General features: G+C 47.8%; 3 protein-coding genes across 12 annotated transcripts in view; 1 reads left to right on the top strand and 2 right to left on the bottom strand.

The window, feature by feature from the left end:
- The window catches only part of DNAH12 (dynein axonemal heavy chain 12), a 60,832-nt gene extending 57,178 nt beyond the window's left edge, over window positions 1–3,654 (bottom strand). For 3 of the 10 annotated variants that reach the window (XM_065075720.1, XM_065075722.1, XM_065075721.1), the window contains exons 1-2: window positions 2,371–2,798; window positions 677–840 (exon numbers count right to left, since the gene is read on the bottom strand). In XM_065075720.1, the coding sequence (XP_064931792.1) occupies window positions 677–840; window positions 2,371–2,646 (440 nt within the window). In that variant the 5' untranslated portion in view covers window positions 2,647–2,798. Of the gene's footprint in view, window positions 1–676; window positions 841–2,370; window positions 2,828–2,879 lie in introns of those variants that run through there. The other 7 variants (XR_010475185.1, XM_065075726.1, XM_065075723.1 and 4 more) reach the window with 6 other exon arrangements.
- Window positions 3,655–3,706: 52 nt separating this feature from the next.
- PDE12 (phosphodiesterase 12) lies at window positions 3,707–8,160 on the top strand. The gene is made up of 3 exons (XM_005515951.3): window positions 3,707–4,983; window positions 6,019–6,097; window positions 6,820–8,160. Exons 1-3 carry the CDS (start codon window positions 3,748–3,750, stop codon window positions 7,260–7,262), a joined length of 1,758 nt encoding a protein of 585 aa, XP_005516008.2. The 5' UTR covers window positions 3,707–3,747; the 3' UTR covers window positions 7,263–8,160.
- Window positions 8,161–9,001: 841 nt separating this feature from the next.
- ARF4 (ADP ribosylation factor 4) lies at window positions 9,002–18,203 on the bottom strand. Its single transcript, XM_065075789.1, has 6 exons — window positions 17,785–18,203; window positions 12,928–13,008; window positions 12,352–12,461; window positions 11,214–11,285; window positions 10,714–10,839; window positions 9,002–9,951 (listed from the first exon to the last, which is right to left on the bottom strand). Exons 1-6 carry the CDS (start codon window positions 17,849–17,851, stop codon window positions 9,865–9,867), a joined length of 543 nt encoding a protein of 180 aa, XP_064931861.1. The 5' UTR covers window positions 17,852–18,203; the 3' UTR covers window positions 9,002–9,864.
- Between the last annotated feature and the right edge of the window lie 1,708 nt (window positions 18,204–19,911).

The following is a 19,911-nucleotide window of genomic DNA, read 5'->3' as shown; positions in this document are numbered from 1 at the left end:
AAAAGTCCTAAAGCTGTTTAAGAAAAGACCAGCTCTTTTTTCACAGCTCATGGTTATAAATTGCTACACAACTATGGGAAAATTTTAAATAGTTAATGTTGGCATGTCCTGCTGACCTTACGCATTAAAACATTTCAGTCCATCCTTGCACAGAGTATTTCAGCCTTATCTCAATGTAACTCAGCTGAAAACTCCCAAGTGGAAGTTAGGTGGCCGGTTTCAAGTATACACTCCAATCATTACTACATGAGACCTTGTTTAAAGACAGTTCACTCTGTACAAAAATGTAACTGAACCAGCATTCCAGCAGAACGTGCGCTGTTTGTCAGATGGCTGGTCAGCAGCCATCTCAGCACACAGTACCTCATCCCTACAGCATAGCTGACATCTTCTGCATACTGCGCACCTGCTGTCTGAAAACGGCGCTCTGCTGCAGGTATTGCTCAACAACTAACATACCTTAAGCAAATTTTGAGTGCTGTTAGAGAAAAAATATTAGAGATTCCATCTAATGTTCTTATAGTATTAATGATTTTAGATGGAAGGCGTTCAGCACTTCAATAGTGACATCAAAACCCTCTAATTTTAACAAACACCATTATTATTTCTCAGATGTCAAATGTGCAATGTTTTTTTCATTTGAATTTCAACATCTATTGAATTACATTAAACTCACAGTAACTGCTTAAGTATCTTTTGCTCTTTATTGCATCTTCGGTGTGACAATAGTTTCTTCTGTGATGGTGTCAGATCAGATGTGACTGACGAAGGTAAAACAACGGGAAGAAACAAAGTTCTCAAAGTCTTTTCACTGGAAGGTGCTCCACTTGAGTGCGCCATCTAAAACCATGACAAAAACAAGACTCCAGAATGCAATTCATCCTATCCAGAAAGCGGTTTAGCAGATGCATGCATTAAGTTGAATTTGCTTAAGTTGTAAAATGAGGTGGCCTCAGGAATTTCCACAATCTGAGTATGAAAGTTTAGCTTTCAGAAAACAGAAAAACACTGTATATGCTAAACTGTCAAAGTACAGCAGAAAGCACGTACAAACAAAGTCTACAATAATAAAACATGATGGTACAGTTCTATTAACTCAAGATGAGCACACTGCATAAAAGTAAAGTTCTATCACAAATCTCTTTAAGTGCAAATCTACCAGCTGTACACAGCACAGAAGACACCAGATAAAGGGCCTATTAACCCCCCCAGCAGACAGGTCCTGTTCCAGGCACACTTCCTGTTCTATTCCATACATGGAAAATTACCAAACACCATGATTGCCTTGTAAAAAGCACTGTAAAACTGCAGAGTATTCAGAAATAATTTTGTGATGCTAAAAGCCTTGTGGCAAACCTAGCAGGCTGCTTGACAACTCTGTCTTGTATTTAAACACATATTCCCTCAACATATATTCCCTAGTGACAGTACTTTATATATTCACCTAAGGCAGCGCAGGGCACAATTTCACTTCAACTGCCTGTGTATATCTGAGCTACCGGAACACGTGTCTCTGTAAATATCAAGCACTTTTCTATGCTGCAGAAACTCTGGGTTCTCTAGATAATAGTCCCTTACCGTATGCCAAGGACTGCATAGGTTTAGCAAGGCTAAGCTGAACAAAGACTGAGATTACTAAAATGAAGAAGGCAAGCAAGCTTTTAATGTGGCTAAGTGGATGTGCCTAACCTTGGCTTGCAGATGCAGATTCCCAGTGAAAAGGTTTGTAATTTGGTGGGGCGGATATGGGATTCAAGCAAAACAGATGGGAGGTTTGGTTGCCACCACGCTTGTGGGTAGTTGGGCTGTGCAATAGGAAAGTGGTGACAGGTGTGGGTTTGACGCAGAAATCCTGTTTCGGGGGCGGGATGGAGATGTGGAGCAGCTAATTGGGTAACCATAGTTAAAGATACTTGGCAACCAAAGTTTGATAATTACCCTGTAGAAAGACAGAAAACAAAACCCCAAAAACTAAACCAAACAAACAAAAAGGAAGGAAAATAAAGAAAAAACCCTGTGATATGAGTGGACTTAGGTTCACTAAAACACCATCTTTCTACAGCAGATTAAGCCTTGCCTGTGGCTATGTAGGGCTATCCCAAAGGGCTCACGGTAGGGTTGCCCTGGAAACGCGACGCACAAACTCGCAACTGCCATTCAACAGGTTCTCAGAGAGGAACAGAAAGACAAAGCTACTTCCTAAATTAGCGGCATATCCTAGAAATGAATTGAAACGGGTGGTGGTGGAGGCATCACAAGAAAAATTATCTCAGGAGAGCCGTGACGGTATGACAGCCTGCCGGCGTGGGGGGAACCGCAGGCCCGCCCCTGCGGCCGCCCCAGCCCCCCCGAGACCCGCGCCGCCCTCACCTCTCCCGGCGCCGCGGTCCCGGGGGCTCCGCGCAGGACGGCGGCGCCGAGGCGGCTCCGCACAACAACGCGGTTGCCACGGAGCCGAGTGGGCGGACGGGGCGATGCGGGGCTCCTCGGTGTCCCCCTGCCCTGGCGCCGTCTCAACCGCCACGGACACGCCAAGGCGTCCAGGCCACCGCAGCACCCGCGGGGCTCGAACCGCCAACCCGAGCGCCCTTCGCACCCGCGGGCACCCCCACGGCCCTTCCCGGCTCCCAGGTGCTGCTTGTCCATCAAGCCACTAATTTCACGGGCAAAGCTTTAATCACCTCTCCAGCCTGCAGGACAAACATCTCCACTGAAGATAAAACACCGCACTGCCCTCGCAAGGGAGTTGTGCCGGCCGAGCCCCCGACTGTTAACAAGGTGCACCCGCCAAAACAGAATGCTCAGCCTACACAGAAAGTGTTTGTACTATCCAGATCATTAATATACTCTTGAGATAAAAATACTTGGAAAAATCTTACCTTTATCTTCCTAGTCTGCCCGAGGGCTCAATACAACCTCAGCAGGTCACTGGGCCTGTTTGCTCCAGCGTTGTGCCTGCACGGAGCGGATGAAAACCTTCTTGTTCCAGAGGACAGCAACAATGCTGGAGAAACTACGACAGCTTCATGCGTCAGTTGGCTGTTGCTAAGCTTCTACGCTTTGTAAAACTATAAATGGAAATTCTAAGCAATTCCAGAGATTTAGTACCCACTTGCCCACATTTGACAAAGACACTTTGAAATCCTAATTTTATATCTGTGTGGGCAGAGCTCCGAGCAGAGACTGCAAGAGCAGCTGTGGGGAGTTTTAGACACGGTTTAGAAAGTCCTGGGCACCTCCCTAAGACATTTTAGCAGCCCAGGACCATTCGGTTTGAAGTTCCAATGCGGAACGTTTTCTCAGAAACGGAAAAACAAAAACAAACCCTAAACCCTTAGTATCGAGATATTAATCCCTAAACAGCTTGCACCCATCTGCGCGTTATGTGGGCAACCAACCCCCTTTCCGACAGCCGTGTGCCAGGGGACGTTCGAGCTTTCCTGAGGAGACGGGTTCGCTGCTGAGGGAACAAACCCCGCAGGTTCTCCAGCCAGTCTCGCCCCGTGCGGGCGGGTTAATCGCTGAGAAATGGGTCAAAAACCCAGGAGAGAGAGCGAGAGAAAAGCGGCGGCGGCGGCACCTCAGCCGCGCTGAGGCGATAACGCGCCGAGCGCGAGCGGCGACCGTTGACTGCGCCGCGCGAGCAGCGCCGCTTGGGGGCGTAGCTCCGCCCACCCCCGCGAGAAGCCGGCGCGCTCCGTCACTTCCGGTCGTGCGTCTCGGAAGCGGGACCCGGGCGCCGGCCCCATGTGGCAGCGGCTCCGCTCCGCCCTCCGGAGGCTCCGCGGCTCGGCCGCCGCCTCCCCGCCCGCCGGCGCCATGGAGCGGGCCGTGGTGCGCTGCGTGCCCTCTGAGCCCAAGCTGAGCCTGCGCTTCGTGCTCCCCGACGGCAGCGCCAAGCACATGCAGCGGGACCAGGCGGAGCCGCTGGGCCGGGCGCTGGCCCGCATCGCCACCAACGCCGCCAAGGGCCCTAGCAAGGCGGCCAAGAAGAGCAAGAAGGCGCGGGCGGAGGGCGGCCCGGCGGGGGAGGCCGCGGCGCTGCCGGCCGTGCGGCTGTTCTCCCGGGACGGGGCGGCGGTGGGCGCGGAGGTGCCGAACGCGGCGGCCTGGCAGGACGGCTCGGTGCTGCACATCGGGGACGCGCGGTACCGCGTGGAGCGCAACCCGCCCGCGCTCACCGGGCTGCAGCTGCCGCGCTCGCTGCTCGCCGGCTTCCCCGTGTGCCCCAAGGTGAGCGCCGAGTTCGCCGCCCCGGAGCACTGCCTGTTCCGCTGGTACCGCGAGCGGCGGCCCGGGCCCGGCGGGGAGGCGGCGGGGAGCGAGGCCGGGCCGGGCTGGGTGGAGGCGGCGGCCGCCCAGCGCGTTTTCACGCCGTCCAACGCGCTGGTGGGGCTGCGGCTGAAGCTGCGCTGCACGCCCGGGGACGGGGCGCAGCGCTACGGGCCGCCCTGCGAGGTGGAGAGCAGCGGGCCCGTGGAGGCCGGGCCCGGCGCCTGCACCTTCGACCCCCGGCACCTCTACACCGGCAAGCTGTGCGGGGAGCGCGCCGTGCGCGCCGTCTCTTACAACATCCTGGCCGACACCTACGCCCAGACCGAGTTCTCCCGCACTGTGCTCTACCCCTACTGCGCCCCGTACGCCCTGGAGCTCGACTACCGGCAGAACCTCCTCAAGAAGGAGCTGGCGGGTTACAACGCCGACCTCATCTGCCTGCAAGAGGTGGATAAGTCTGTGTTCGTGGACAGCTTGGCTCCGGCCCTGGATGCTTTTGGACTCGAAGGGCTGTTCAAGATCAAGGAGAAGCAGCACGAAGGCCTGGCCACTTTCTACCGCAGGGCCAAGTTCAGCCTCCTTAGCCAGCATGACATAGCGTTCAGCGACGCGCTGCTCTCGGACCCGCTGCACAAGGAGCTGTGCGATAGGCTGGCCAAGTACCCCCTGGTGCAGGAGAAGGTGCTGCAGAGATCATCTGTGCTGCAGGTACCGGCTCCTGCGTGTGTTCTGCGTCTTTCCTTCCCCTCGCGCTTCCCGCTGGCAGGTGCAGCCACGCTGGGTTTGCTGAGCGTCAAACATGCCTAACAGTGATACCTTCTCCCTTGGCCAGGGTAATGAATAGAATAGAGCAGAACAGCAGCTTAGGAGCAAGAACAAGATATCGAGACTTTTCTGAACTGGGTCTATGGAATTAGCAAAATTTGGTAAAAAAGGCAAAATTATTCTCTTTAAGATGAACCTCTGTTGAGGTTCTGGGCCACGGTTTGATTCGTGGTTGGTGGTGTTGGCTGCCAAGCTTTTCACTCCTTCCTTACTCTCATGTGTCAGAATATGTATTTGATAAAACCTAAATCTTGTAAATCAGTTGTAAATGAGATTAAGTTATTTTCGCTTGCCTTAATGATGCCACTACACAAAGTGACAGTAGGGAGAGAAATAGAGTTGGATGAGTTTGTGAGCGCATTGATGCTGGTGGGTCTGTGTAACTGCAGATGTGCAAGATCAACATCTGTGTCAGGAATTCCAGACACGCTCACTGGTGAGTTTCCTGCTCATGGACTGAGTGGGACTAACGAGCAGCCCTTGATAACTGAAATCACCTCTGAATTGGCGTTCAGTTTAACAACTAGGCAATGCTGCTTTGCTTGCTGAAACCAGAGATACAGCTCCAATTCTGTTGCAGAGGTGGGAGAATAGAAAATAAAAGTAGTTAAGAATGGTACAGCATTAGGAACATCTCATGAAAAAATATGGAATGGATTGAAGGAAAGAATATGGCCAAACCCGATGCTTATTAACAAAAAGAATGTTTGTCAAATACCTGGATGTATTGATAATGTTGGATATATATTTATTGGCTGATACTCAGACCAGCTAAATAGACTTGACTTAGGAGCTGTACTGTTTATCAGTTATAAGTGTCAGTTCTTGGAGCTGGATTGCCATAAAGGCATAAGCATTTTAAAAATATATGTAACCTCTTAATTTAAGGCTTACCAAAGATTGCTTTTTCTCTTGAAGGTTTCAGTTCTTCAGTCTACAACCGATCCTTCCAGGAAGATCTGTGTAGCCAATACCCATCTCTACTGGCACCCAAAAGGTAATTTTGTCATGTTCCTGTATGTAGGATAACTGGGTTTGTAAAGGTTTTTGTCCTTCCTGGGGAGAAGAGATTTCCCCCCATTCTTTTGCAGCTGTAACCTTTTCTTCTGGAGTGCAGGGTTTCCTGCCTTGCTTCTCGTCTAGATGCATCAAGCCAGGCTGCTGTGTCCGATTGTTTATTTCTTCATTTTCCTTAGAGTCCGATTGTTCTAGTCAGTAAAATACAGCTGAAAACAAGTCATGTTACACACAATTTGCACACAGAGCAGACCGTAAACCAGAGCTGGCTTTGTGTGCGCTCATGGCTTCCCTGTCTGCTGTACCTGAAGGACCTGCACGGGGGTATTGCCAGAACGGCAACCACATCGGGCTACAGGAGCTTTTAGAAGAGATTCTCCTCTCTTAAATTAGTCTTGGTTTGGTTCTGTGCCTTGTAGGAACACTGTTAGGATGGTTCCCCCCCAATGGAAAGCTGCTGTGATGTTCACGGTTCAGAGTTCTCGCATGTGTGTTTAAATTAAATCATTGCCACTCTAAAACTTTCATAGTCACAAACTTCAAAGACTTCTTTATTTATGAAAACTATTCTAAAGTCTAGCGCACAGAAACCTTGCAGTGAGATTACTGTTTCAGAGCTGCGCAGGGAAGGTGCCTAAAGAGCAACGTGGAAAATTCCTCCAGTGTTACTGTGAAGCATTTAACAGGTTTTTATGTTCATAGGTGGGAACATCCGTCTCATCCAAATCGCTGTAGCCTTGTCTCACATCAGGCACATAGCGTGCGACTTGTATCCCAGCATTCCCATCATATTCTGCGGAGATTTCAACAGCACGCCATCGTCGGGAACGTACAGCTTCATCAGCAGCGGCCGCGTCGCCGAGGACCACGAGGACTGGGTCTCCGGTGGCGAGGACGAGCGGTGCAGCATGGCGCTGCGCCACCCCTTCCAGCTGCGCAGCGCCTGCGGGGAGCCCGCCTACACCAACTACGTGGGCGGGTTCCACGGGTGCCTGGACTACATTTTCATCGACAGAACCGCTCTGGAGGTTGAACAGGTCATTCCGCTGCCCAGTCATGAAGAAGTCACAACACATCAGGCTTTGCCAAGCGTTTCACATCCTTCTGATCATATAGCACTAGTGTGTGACTTGAAGTGGAAATAAATGAGCTCTTGCGTGGTGCTTTTCGAGGTTTTCAAATGGAATTGAACTGTGGTTACACTCTGGCTTGTATGCTACCAAAAGGGAAGTCAGAACAATTACTGAAAAGTTCATGTGTTTAATGGTTCTACTGAGTATTATCACACTGCTCAGAATATTTGCATGACTTTTCCCTTTTTGTATCCTAGTAAGAAAAATATATTTAAGACAGGGTTTGAAAATTAGATTATCTTATACCTTTTTATTGGTATTTTTAAAGAATTAAGAATTATTTTGATAAAAGACATTAATTTAATCTGATTTCTATGACAGTGTACAAACTGAACCCTGCTCAATTCAGAACCAAATGCAAAACCTGAAAACAAATGGGTTGAGTTGATCCACCTCATTGTCGTTACTGTCCTGACAATTCTTACAATTAACTCCAGAAACTGTTGTGTTCACCATTACTTTTTAGTAAGTGGGATGAAAAATGTGCTTGTACCTATTACCTTCTGAGAAGATGCTCATTAACTGTCAGTGACTGTTTGCAGGGAGATCCAGTAGGTTTCTGTGCCTGCATCTTTAAAAAGAAACTCAAGTGACTTACAGACCTTCACTGCAATTGTTCTGTTTTGTTGCTCTATTGCACACAAAGGCCCAAATTTTTACTAGTGCTTTTACCCACATTTTTTCCTTCTAGAAATAGCCTTGGCTTCCCTGTTTTCTAAGAGATCATTTGGGTGTGGGGAAATGTGTTTTACCTGTACTGTCATTGAATGTATTGGAGGGCTTGGATCATTTAACAAGCTTCTTTCCCTGCATCATTGGTCTATATTAAGCAGCATTTGAAAACAATTTGACGAGATCTCCCTCTTTCACCTAATAAAGTTCCCTTTTCAAGGGTCTGTCTTTTTTCCTAGTTACTAGTGTGTGTCATGGCAAAGCGAGCCCCCCAGGCTGACCGGAGCTGTGGACCCTGCACTTGCACAGCTGCTCACCTGCACTCACCCAACTCTGTTTCCTACCGAAACCAGGGAGTCACTTTCTTTAGCGTATTGCTGAGGGCTGTTGGTCGTGGCTCCTGCGGTGGAACCTGCTGGACTGTGCCATGAAATCGTGCTTTGGGTTCCTAATGACATTAATAGAATATTTCAGTTGGGAGACTGAGCCGTATGTGCACCCATGCAGCAGAAGAACGCTTTAAAGTACCTAGTAGTAGCAGTCTCACAACCACATTTAAATTAAGTCTTCTATACTACAGAGGTAGGAGGGGGCAGAAACATGGCAGCAGACAGTACCAGTTGCATAGAACTGATTTTTTGGGGTGACTATCACCATTCTTATAATCTTGTTCTAGCCCCCACCAGGACTGGTGATTCTCCTGCCAGAACCCAGGCTGGTTTCTAAGTGCAGGTACAAGCAGAGGCAGACGTGCATGCTTTCCAGGCAGTTCAGATTTGGTTTATTACACTTTCTGTAACTGTTTTTCATATCTGGACATCTTAAAAAGGAATTCTAGAGTTACAACTACAAAAGACACCTACAGAACTCTCCAGGTCTTGAGCACAGCTGCTCTACTGTACCATAGACAACTCTGTTGCCCACTTCCCATGTCCTGAATACATAGTCCTGAACAAGAGAAAATCTGAGATTGATGTTCACCTTCAAGCTGCAGGAAAGCTCAGTAGAGCGAGAAAGAATAAGTGATTAACCCGCAGGTTAAACTACTTCAGGAATCAAGAAGAGCATACACAGAACTATACATTTTATCATTTTATTAGGAATAATTCCAAGTGGGTTATGAAGAAACTAATCCATTGAGTTTGATGAATTTTCCAAAATTTCTTTATGAAGATATGTTCACCAACAAACAGTAAAACTTCAGCAGAACTATTATACACTGGGCAAAAATAGTCAGGCTGATACCAAAAAGCAACATGCAACATAAAAAAGAGATACAATATAAAGGAAGACAATCTGCTGAATATTAAAAACAACCTCAACATGAGCTCTTCGCAACCAGCACAGAACTATTCTACCCATCAAATCCAATTCACACAAAGGCAAGTTGGGCTGGTAGAACCCAAGGTTTAATGAACTGTTCCTCAGTGCAGTAGATTCGTATAGTGTTTTAGAGCATGTCCTTGGCTGGAACAAGCAGTACTAGGAATTCTTTTTGGCAAGGGAGAGAAATAAATACATACGGAATGCTACATTTGTTAAATCAGCAGACTGTCCGAGGAATGAAACAGGGCGTCAGTAAACTAAAAGTAGCGGGGAGAAAAAAATTTAAAACATTAATTTATTTGGGCTCAAAGAGTATTCAAAACAGATCGGAAAGATGTCACAATAACTATATTCAGGCATTTAGGCTAACGAGGGAATAAAATCAGAAGATACACTTTTTCCAAGTTAAGGAGATTTTTACCCAAGCATATTGCTACCTTTGCAACATGTAGCTCGGTAAACAATAATTGGCAACAAAATAAGTTGAAACGCTGTAAGATCCTGCCCAAATACCAGTTCCAGATACTGTAATAACCAAGATGCAAACTAATTTTGTTGTAACAAGCCTAGACCACTTATATCAAACATGTCCCTGGTGAGAGTCATCCAGTTGGAGTTAACGTTTCGAGAGCTCGTTTGACAGCCAGTCGAGTCCCTCGTACAGACCAGTTCCTTGCGTAGCACAGGTAGCCTGGACGTACCACTGTCAACGCAGAACACACAACATTAAACTTAAAAACTGACACGAGTGCAAGCCATGTTATCACAGTAGGCGACGCCTGGACACGCTCTAATAGTGTTCGTCAAACACTGCTTTGCACTGTAAGTAGAGTAAATATTGAACAGGTGGTATTTTCACAAGTTTTGGAAAGTATATATCAGTAGGTGGGATTCAGACACAACCCAAACGCTCAGTGTTGGCCCACAAATGCCAGGACACTGTTTAATGTATCGAGAAACAAATATAGAACTTGCATTTGGTTTATAAGCTGAAAAATAGCTTCTTGTTTTTGAAAGACTGCTCTTCAGGAAATGGACATGGAACTATCTAAATTAACATACTTCTAAAACACTTTGCAGAGATAAAATCTTAGCGTGTCGACACACAGACATGAAGTGAATATCAGAGAATGACGGGCGGTTTCTGTGAAGCATCCCCACGGAAAGCCCACCACACAGCTCGACAGACGTGTCTGAGAGCTGCATTCAGTGACAGCCTGGAACATCTGTATTTTTCCAGGAAAAGGTCACAGATGAAACACCTGCAAGAGCTGCGCACATTGGATTATACTTCTCAATCACTTACCTCGAACAAGGACCTTAAACTACATACTACGGAGTTTAATAGCAGGCCCACGCATCTTTCTACAGAAGCAGGTGAAAACTTCCCGTTACGATGAGATTATGTTTATGATATATAATTAATGCAGACGAGAGTTCAGGACCCCGGAGGTTTAGCACTTACAGTTCTGTTACGCAGAGACTGAAGGCCTAGTTTATCTGTCATTTCACTGATTGCCATGGCATTGGGCAGGTCCTGCTTGTTGGCAAACAGCAGCAGCACCGCATCTCGCAGCTCATCCTCCTGGAGCTACAGAGAAAAGCCTCACGTTATTAAATCAGCCCACTTGAGCACTTCAGTTACTTCAACAAGCACTACAGAAAGCTGAACACTGATTTAAGGGTTATAAACACTCATTCTTGTTCATGAAGTCATTAGTAAGTACTTACTGAAATCCAACGAGTACCCAACAGAACATCTCCTACAAGTAAGACGTTCTTTCTTAATCTGCTGCATTTGTCTTCATGTTTTATGAAGGAACGTTCTGACACGTCAGTGGTTCTGAGCTAAAGCGCTACAGAGTTGCAGCCACAATGCTGCGCTATGTGAGGCAGAATTACCAGAATACCACCAAAACCATGACCAAGTGTAACAATTACATTTCACGAGGTATTGACATTTACCATCTTCTGCAGCTCTTCCGCGGCTTCCTGGATTCTCTCTCTGTCATTGCTGTCTACCACAAAAATGAGGCCCTGTGAGAAGATAGGCAGTTTTAAAAAACCAATGGAAACATACGGTATTATTTAAAAAAAATAAACTCTGAATATTGTGACTGTCCCCTCTCTTAGATATGCAAATCTGTCAGAAATTACTGTTTAAGCAATGCAAGATGTTTGTCTGAACAACTACATAATACATTTAAACTACAAAATAAAGCTAGACTTTATAAATTAAAAAAATACGTCAGTTTATAAATCAGTGCATGACTCAGTTTGCAATAAAAAAAAAAGGCAAGACACCAGTAGTTTTGGTCTGAAAACCTTACATTTTATCATTCAGGAAAACAGAAGCATCTTTTAAAAATGTTTTGTAATAGGGCTGAAAAGGAACTGAAATTCAGTATTACTCTGTTCACAACTGTACTTTGCCAGCTCCTTTTTGCCAATCCAGAGTTCCCTGTTTTTCTGCACCAATCGCATCCATTACGCTACATAGAAGGTTCTTGGAAACAATTCTATACTCAGCACAGAAAACAAAAATCCAGTCCCAAAGTTTCCCGATACTGATAAGCAACACACCTCACTACTTGTCAACTAAAAGAATCGCATTTGTCACCAAAAATGACAGCAGTCCCATTGATATGAAGCTGATGTTTTCTAATCAATCAGTAACAACATCTTGACATTTTTAGATACTCATTGTACTGAATACTCTGACACAGCACAGTAAAGCTGTAGATTTTGAGGCTGATTAGAAAAAAATAATAGGCAGAAGGCCTACAACATTTCTTACATATAAGCCAATGTCAGTTCAAACAGATGAAAGCGCAGATAGTGCAGATTGGGTGAGTTCCTCCAGAACCAACCAGGGGCTCTGGCATATTCCAGAGCCCCCGGGATCCCCAATCCTTCAGCCTCAGGACTAGACCCGACCCCTTCAGGGTGACAGACCAGCTTCACCTACAATAAAGCCCGGGCATCCCTTCGAGCTTGCAGAAGCGAGGAGCCTTTCTGACACAAAGGGACAGAAAACAACTGTCTGGGTATAACAAGACCCTAGAAAACAGGCCTTCAATGGTTAGCATCTCAGAGCTCCCACCTGCGTGTTCTGGAAATAATGCCTCCAAAGAGGTCTAATTTTATCTTGACCACCAACATCCCAAACTGTGAAACAAATGTTTTTATATTCTACTGTTTCCACGTTAAAACCTAAAAGAAAAAAAAAAAAGTAAAGCAGTTAGAAATAGTTAATGCTAGTGTTAAAACGTAATTCTAATCATCTTAAAGACAGTTATTTCCTAAGCTGTATTTCTCCCAAATTTATATGAAATGGCTTATGAGAATTGAATTGCCAGATTGAGAAGAAAATTGACTGAAGGGAAAGAAATAATAAATTAACCAATAAATTCCACCTTTGGTTCAGCAAGACTTTGATCCACGTGGTGTCTGGGGAAGTACTGGTACTTAACTGGGTCCTGCACCCCGAGCTACCGGCCACGGTCAGAACGGGATTCTGCTCTGACGCAGTTTTGTTGGGGCAGACCCAGAAACACCACGTTTGCCTTGATTCCTACACCAACAGCAAAGACACAAACCCCTACACTCTTCACAAGCCTGACTCCACAACACAAATTCAGAGTAACAAGAAATAAGACATCGGAATTTGTTATCTTACCAATAGTAGGAATTGTGGTGACAATTTCTCCTAGTTTCAGTTTATAAAGAATAGTTGTCTTACCAGCAGCATCCAAACCAACTAGAATAAACAGAAAACTTGATTTAGTTCACAACATGACAGTCGTATTTAAAAATACAGAAATATTCCATTTTACATGCAGAGTGCTTTTCTGAGCAGAAAACTTTTCAAACACTCTTAAATCACTGTTGATATTCTACTTTGTTTCTCCCCATTTCCTCTACCCAGCATCAAGAGAGAATAAGCAATTAGCATTTGTGTTACCTAAGTTTCCTCATTCACTTTGACAGTCTCTTCTAAGGCAGGATGGTTTTAAACGTCCAGGAACCAGCAGCACGCAGTTTGTAAGCGATCACGTTAGTTACTTGGCACCCACGCTGGGGAAGGTCTCGCTCACTCAGTGTTCAGCTATGGCCGGTTTCACACGCAACCGAACCTACAGGAGTTGGTTTTATCCACAGAAATCACTTCAGTCTCCCTCATTCCAGCCCCTTGTCCCTTTGCCAAAACATTTATTTTGCACTGACAAAGACACAGGCGTTAGGACACTCCTGTTGTCCCTCCAGGTATACTCCAAGGGCTGTAACTCTTCTTCGGGATATCACGTTATTCATGGAGATCCACTAGGACACTTTCTTCAGGAGCCTCCACTTTACAGACCTTCTGCACTGCAATTTCCTCTTGTGTTTCTCAAACAAACCTTAAGCTTGCTGCTTTGCAGTGTAAGCTACACGGTAAATATGTAATCCTTACAAAAAAGACCCAAACAAAACAACCCACCACAAACTGGAGCCTCAGAGACAGTTTGAGAGGCATCACTAACACCACAGGCACACACCGTAGTTCCCTACACCTGCTTGTGCAATTGCTTATTGATGAGTATTTCAGAACACATAAGGGCAACTAAGAACAGAATTATTTATGTTAGAACACGTAATCCCCTAAATAAACAGTACATCTATTTGCAAAACTTAAAATAGGAAACAAAATTTCACCCAAACAAAAATAAAAAACTCAAATAATTAAGTAATACTTGCACAAGAAAGCAAATGTTATCCTTGTTTGATAACATTCTTAAGTGCTCCGAGTTAATTTCGTACTTGGTGACCACAATATATTAAGCTTCAAGTGGTTTGATGACTTGACTATTAATAACAGAACTGTTTCCTCAGCACTGCAATGAAATGGAATTCAAAATTACCTGCTTATTCAGAATGAAACCCAACCCTTAAAAAAACACTCCTCCTCAAGACACAAACTGCTGTTACAGCAAACGAGTTAAAACCCCCTATCTGTAATTGTCCTACATTCTGATGCTGTGAACAGGACTATACAGGCCAGTGCAGCTTCCTTGCTATTGCCACTGCGTGTTAACAAGTTTTCTAATTGTTAATGACATGGAAGCAGAGGGGAAAAACAAAAGCTGCCATCAAAACCGAAGCTCCTTGAGAGGTGGTAAACTCCCCAAATGCTCAAATTAAAGTGTCAGAGTTTTGAGTTTGCTATTGTGTTGGTCTCTTTTAGAACGACACACAAGCATCACCCAAAAAATACAGGATGCAGCAGAAGTTTCACAAGAGCTTGCAAGCCATGAAACCTGTCACTGTGAGCGTTTCCCCAGAGCAATAACGTGTCAGGAAGCCTTAGAAAACGCTTTACGCGAACTCTGAAAACCTCAAATACACTACCGATACTGAAAACCAATGTTCTTCACAGCACAAAGCTTGAAGTCGAACGCTATTCTCACACAGCTCACAGTTATCACTGGTAGGATGCCTAGATCTTTACAAGAAAACATGTATCGCATATACGCATTATACGTGATGGTTTTCCAGTAAATGAACTTTAAGATCATTTAGCAAACCATCAATTAAAGCTCTACACACAAACTCCTCTCCCACCCTCCAAAACCCCCGAACAGTTATCAGTAGAACAAACCCTGACAGGATTTGTTAAAATTAGCAACCAAAAAGACATGGTGTCATCTACATAAATGTAGTGTATTTAGGGGTTATACTAAAGATATAGATAACACCAACATAAAAAGCTAGTCTCATTTCAAAGAATACACATACGGTATCGAGAACCCTTTGAAGATATGACTCAGAGTTAAGAAACTAGAAACTACTCAAGACTTCGCAGCTCTTCCCCAGTTGAAGCGCTGACCGCCCGGCTCTCCGCCCCGCGCCAGGAGCCGCGGCCACCGCGGCGGGTCGGCGGCGTTAGCTGTGCAAACAACACCCAGGGACCGCGTGTGCTCAATCCGCTCTTATCCGCACATCTACCCGAGCTGCTGGACTTTGCACCGAGGCAGGTGAGCTCTGGAGACGGGTTTGCTCCTTCTGGCTGCACACCTGGGACAGCGGCTTTCCACTGAGGGGAGGCAACTTCTGCAAATCACCATCACCCTGTCTTCAAAACCGGCCTCTTTTAGCCAAACTGCAAATCTTACGAAGTCCCAACAAGCAATAGTCATCAAGAGCATGGCCTCCATTCGTTCTTCTTACACCAATTCGCCATGTACTGCTCTTCTGAGAACAAGAAATTCTACAGCACCAAATCAGATTTAATCTTTTGAGCTGCTAGGAAGTGTAACTATTGCTTTTAGTAGTCCAAGAGTAACCACACGTTCACATTTGCACTGGAACACTTAATGTCAATCTATGAGCTACTTCCATGCCAGAAAGCTGAAGCTGACTTGATAATCAAGATTAAAACCTAAGTCTTTAACCCCCAAATAATGTAAATTTCCAGTTCCACATTTCACACTGATCCCGCTGCATTGCTGCCCACTGACAGGGCCGAGGAGCAAGAATCCCGATGTGGGGTATGACAGCAGCGGTACCACAAAGCATTCAGGCAACAAAGTACAAATGAGAAGCACTTGCAACCATTTATCTTTAAACTGAGTCAAACATCCTCTTCCTGTAGCTTTGTGTGGCTGGCACAAGCAGTGGGTTCCCAGCCCCTCACTCCTCAGAACGTTTTATTCACAGCCCGTCAGGCGCTTCTCAATCTCCAGCTCGCAGCTCACCTGGCCCTGGGCACACCACCCTGTGACCACATCGCCCTCCTCATTCACCACCTTTTCCCGGTGGCTGATTATTAAGCTGCCTTAGTTATCACAGCACAGAACTGCATTTAAACCACAGATGCAGAAAAACTGAGAACTGACTTCTAAAACGGAACCCACACCAACACCAAGAGATTTTGGTTGCCAGACTGAGACTTCCAAAATTTCCTATAGAATAGTGTGTTGCTGCTTCCAAAATGAATATTTCCCATATTCAGAGAAGGGGTGTGGGGGGAGCTTCTACCGTATGTAATCGGTTCATGACATCATAACATTCATGTTACAATCAAAAGCCAGCTTAAAGTAATAAAATTAACGAATCCCAATTTACTACAGGTTTGTATTTCTTCACTTTTACCTTTATACCACTTCTCTCACACAGACACTGTCTCATCCTACCATCAAGCTCATCTGAAGATTTTACTTCATTCATTTCGAGTCATATGAAGAGTCTGGCTGTGAGACAGTCAAATCACCTCCTTGAAGCCAACAGATGTACTAAGTTGTCTCGAAGACAAAAATTACTCATGTTATTTTGAAATGGATAAAGTGTCTCTAATTTCAAACAGACAAGATACAATAAAAGTTACCGTGCATGCAATAAAGAATCCTGTCATCACAAAGTGTATGGAGAACATGGAACATTACAATTTAAAAAGCTGCATTACTGTGTCTGCTGCGCACACCCAGGCAGCGTTAAGGACCAGCATCGTGCCCAGTTTCATGGTCAGGGCCCAGCTCTGTTGCTGACTACACCAAAATGAGCACTTCATGTAATTTCTTAGGACAAACCACTTCAGTCAATGGCCATGAATCAAGTTCCAGACGCTCTGGTAACAGAATTTGAGAAAAACGGAGGGGTTAAGATCTGTTTGTGCACAAATCTTGTGGGGGTGGGCAGGTGGTGGAAGAGCTGAAGCGGGGGAGGAAACACAGAAGCAGGGTGTGCTGGCTTTGACCTTCTCTAATCTTGCAGTGACAGTCTTCAAGAGCCACTGGCTTCAAACCTTAACACAGTCCATGTCAAGAGAACTGCAACCTAATTATAAATGAATAATTATGGACAGATAGTAAAACTAAGTAAGCACTGGGAAAAAAAAAAGGCAGCCTAAAGGGTTTCATGGTTTTGTGCATGAAGTTCGGGAGAATTCAAGTGCACAGATGCTATATTGAAACGCCCTTTCACAAGAGACACAGGCACCGTAGTTACCGAAAATCGGCCATTATACGGCAGTTTCTTTAGCTCTCGGTGTTGAACACACCGGCTTTGTCCCGTTCTGTGGGGACGGCCCCGGTGCACGGCCGCCCCGCTCGGCCCCGCGCCACCGGCGGCACCTCCCGCAGGTCCATCTTTGTTCTGCGTTGTGCTCCGGCCAACGCGAGCGGAAACGCAGGTGCCGGGGGAAGGGGCCGCCCCGGCGGCTCTGCCCCTCACTGCCCAGCGCGGCCGCGGCCCGGCAGCGCGGACGGGGGACAAGGAGCCGAGCGGCCGGCGGAGAAGGAAGGGCGGCCACACCGCCATCCCACCCCTTCCCCGCCGCTCCTTCACTTCCCAACGGCCTCGCAAGCCCTGAGGAAGAGGACACAGGGGTGTCCCGGCTCCCACACCCCGGGACGGGACAAACCTCCCCTGCCCGGAGCCCGCGGCCTCCCCTCCCCCACCGCGTCCGTGAGGGAGCGGGCGGGCCCGGCCGGGCTGGGCCAAGGGGCTGCGGCCGCCACGCTCCGGGGGGCGGCGGCTGCGCGCCGCGCTCGCCCCTTACCCATGAGGATGCGCATCTGCTTCTTGCCGAAGAGGCGTGAGAAGAGCGAGGAGATGGTGAGGCCCATGGCGGCTCCGGCGGGCGCTGGGCGGCGGCGCAGGCAGCGGGAGAAGTGCGGCGAGCGCCGGGCTGCGCGGCGGATCCCTCCGCGAGCGAGGAGGCGGCCGAGCTGCGGCGTTCGCCCGGCGGCGCCGAATTATAAGGCGCGGGAGGCAGCAAGGACGGCGGAGCTGCTGCTGCGTGACCGGGAAACCTCGCTCGCTCGTTCTCTGCCACGTCACGCTCGCCCCGGCCGCCCGGCTCCAACGCGGACAAAATCGCGTCACGCTCGCCACATCCCCCGGCGGCGGCACCGCCCTCCGCCGCACGGCCCGAGCGCCCAACGGCGGCAGGGACTACAACTCCCAGCAGACACCGCGCCCGCTCCGCGCCCCGCTCGGCCGGGCGGTTGCCGCTGGTGCATGATGGGGGGTGTAGTTGCGGGCGGACATCCGGCCTCGCCGTGGCTTCCGGCCGCCCCGGGCGAGGCGGAGCGCGGCATGCCGGGAAGTGTAGTCCGCCGGGCCGAGCCGCCGCTCAGGCCGGGGCCCAGCGCCGGGCCCCGCACCGCCGGGCCCCGCACCCCCGGCCCCACCGCCGGGCCCCGCACCCCCCGCCCCACCGCCGGACCCCGCACCCCCCGCCGGGCCCCGCACCGCCGGGCCCGGGTGTTCACCGCACTGGCCGCTGTGCTCAGGCTGAGGCGCGGCAGCCAGCACGCTCTTCTCACCAGGGCCCGAAGGACACTTGAGAACAAGACAGAGAAATGGGGGTTCAGGACAAAACAAATACCAAGGAGCAGCAGAGCCAGGTCATTCAAAAACCAAACCAAACCACACAGAACTCCGTCCCTGAACACTGGTGACTGCTGGATCTGTTTCTTAACGCTGTTTCTGTGACCTGGACGCTCCACAGAGTCCCAGAGCTGCACCATGGAGACCAAACCCGGGGTCTTGGCACCAGCACCCACACGGGCTCTGGGCCGGGAAGCAGCAGATACAGCCAAGTAACCCTGGAATAAAACCAGGAGAATCCACGGTTCATTAGAAACACGCCGGTTTTTGAGAGGTGTGTTTGATTTCATAACCAGCTGGAACAGCTTCTTTCACTGCTACTGCAAAAATCCCATAGCGGGGTAACAATTACATTTGGGGCAGCGCAAGAGGAGCTGCATTGAACACCGAAGCGGCTGAGCTCTCCGGCCCAAGGGCCCCCGGGCCCAACCAAAAGCCCTCATTCAAGGGAGGAATCGGCCGCCTGCTTGAGCCCGTCTTAACTTCTGGTCACCCAATGGGGCCTCGTGTCTTCAGCTTTTTCTTACTGAACAGCTGCTCCTTCTTTTCTAGGAGCCTTTCAGTCATCCAGGTATTCTCTCCATCACTTCGGGACTTTTTCCCATCCTGGTCCAAACAACATGTGTGTACATATATATATATTTCATATTTTCTTTTAAGTTAGATGAAGACTGAGACAAAGTTACTAAAACTAGTAGTGTTTTTGCACTGCTGTTTAGCTGTCAAGCCTCAGATGAACGAGGGTTAGTACAAGCTCTTGATCTATATTTTAAGTGCGTTGAGTTAAAAATGAAACTAAAACTAAAAATTGGGGGAAAATTCCAGCTCCCCAAGCTGGCAACTCCTTCCTGCAGCTGATGCAACTCCTCCGCTGCAGCAGTACAGCTGCAGCACCCCTAGCCAAAATCGGCACCCTCAGTGTACCCACAGTGCAGGGGGCGGGACGAGCAGAACGGGCTGCTCTGTGCCACCGTCCACATTCTGCCCGCAGCTGTAGTTGCAGGTTAAGGTCCTTTTGAACCACTACTAAAAGCATTACAATCACTGAAGACAGCACACAACTCCACAGCTTTTTTGCCTTTCTTCTGAACAAGATTCTAATTCTGTTTAAGCATCTTGTTTTTCAGGGATTTACACTAAACCCAGCTCCATTAAATAAACCCGAGCTGAGCTCTGCTTGTGGCTGCTTCCCAGCGCTGTGTTTGTGCGGGGCCTCTCAGCGTGCACAGGAGCAGATGGAACACCGGACGCATTTTGCTCGGAAGCAAGAGAGGGGGGAAACACAGAAACAAAT

This window comes from Columba livia, chromosome 10 (assembly GCF_036013475.1).
Source record: "Columba livia isolate bColLiv1 breed racing homer chromosome 10, bColLiv1.pat.W.v2, whole genome shotgun sequence".
In the NCBI taxonomy this organism is placed as follows: Eukaryota; Metazoa; Chordata; class Aves; order Columbiformes; family Columbidae; genus Columba; species Columba livia.
Note: the sequence above shows the minus strand (reverse complement) of the source record. Positions and strands in the feature narration are given on the sequence as shown.

What these genes read in the sequence shown, in the direction of transcription:
- ARF4 (XM_065075789.1), bottom strand. Translation starts at nt 17,851, where the DNA reads ATGGGCCTCACCATCTCCTCGCTCTTCTCACGCCTCTTCGGCAAGAAG. An exon ending in ATTATTTCCAGAACACGCAG is followed by an intron (nt 11,286 to 12,351) that starts GTGGGAGCTCTG and finishes ATCTTCTCACAG; the next exon opens with GGCCTCATTTTTGTGGTAGA. An exon ending in CGGAAGAGCTGCAGAAGATG is followed by an intron (nt 10,840 to 11,213) that starts GTAAATGTCAAT and finishes TTTTCTCTGTAG; the next exon opens with CTCCAGGAGGATGAGCTGCG.
- PDE12 (XM_005515951.3), top strand. Translation starts at nt 3,748, where the DNA reads ATGTGGCAGCGGCTCCGCTCCGCCCTCCGGAGGCTCCGCGGCTCGGCC. An exon ending in AGAGATCATCTGTGCTGCAG is followed by an intron (nt 4,984 to 6,018) that starts GTACCGGCTCCT and finishes TTTCTCTTGAAG; the next exon opens with GTTTCAGTTCTTCAGTCTAC. An exon ending in TCTCTACTGGCACCCAAAAG is followed by an intron (nt 6,098 to 6,819) that starts GTAATTTTGTCA and finishes TTATGTTCATAG; the next exon opens with GTGGGAACATCCGTCTCATC.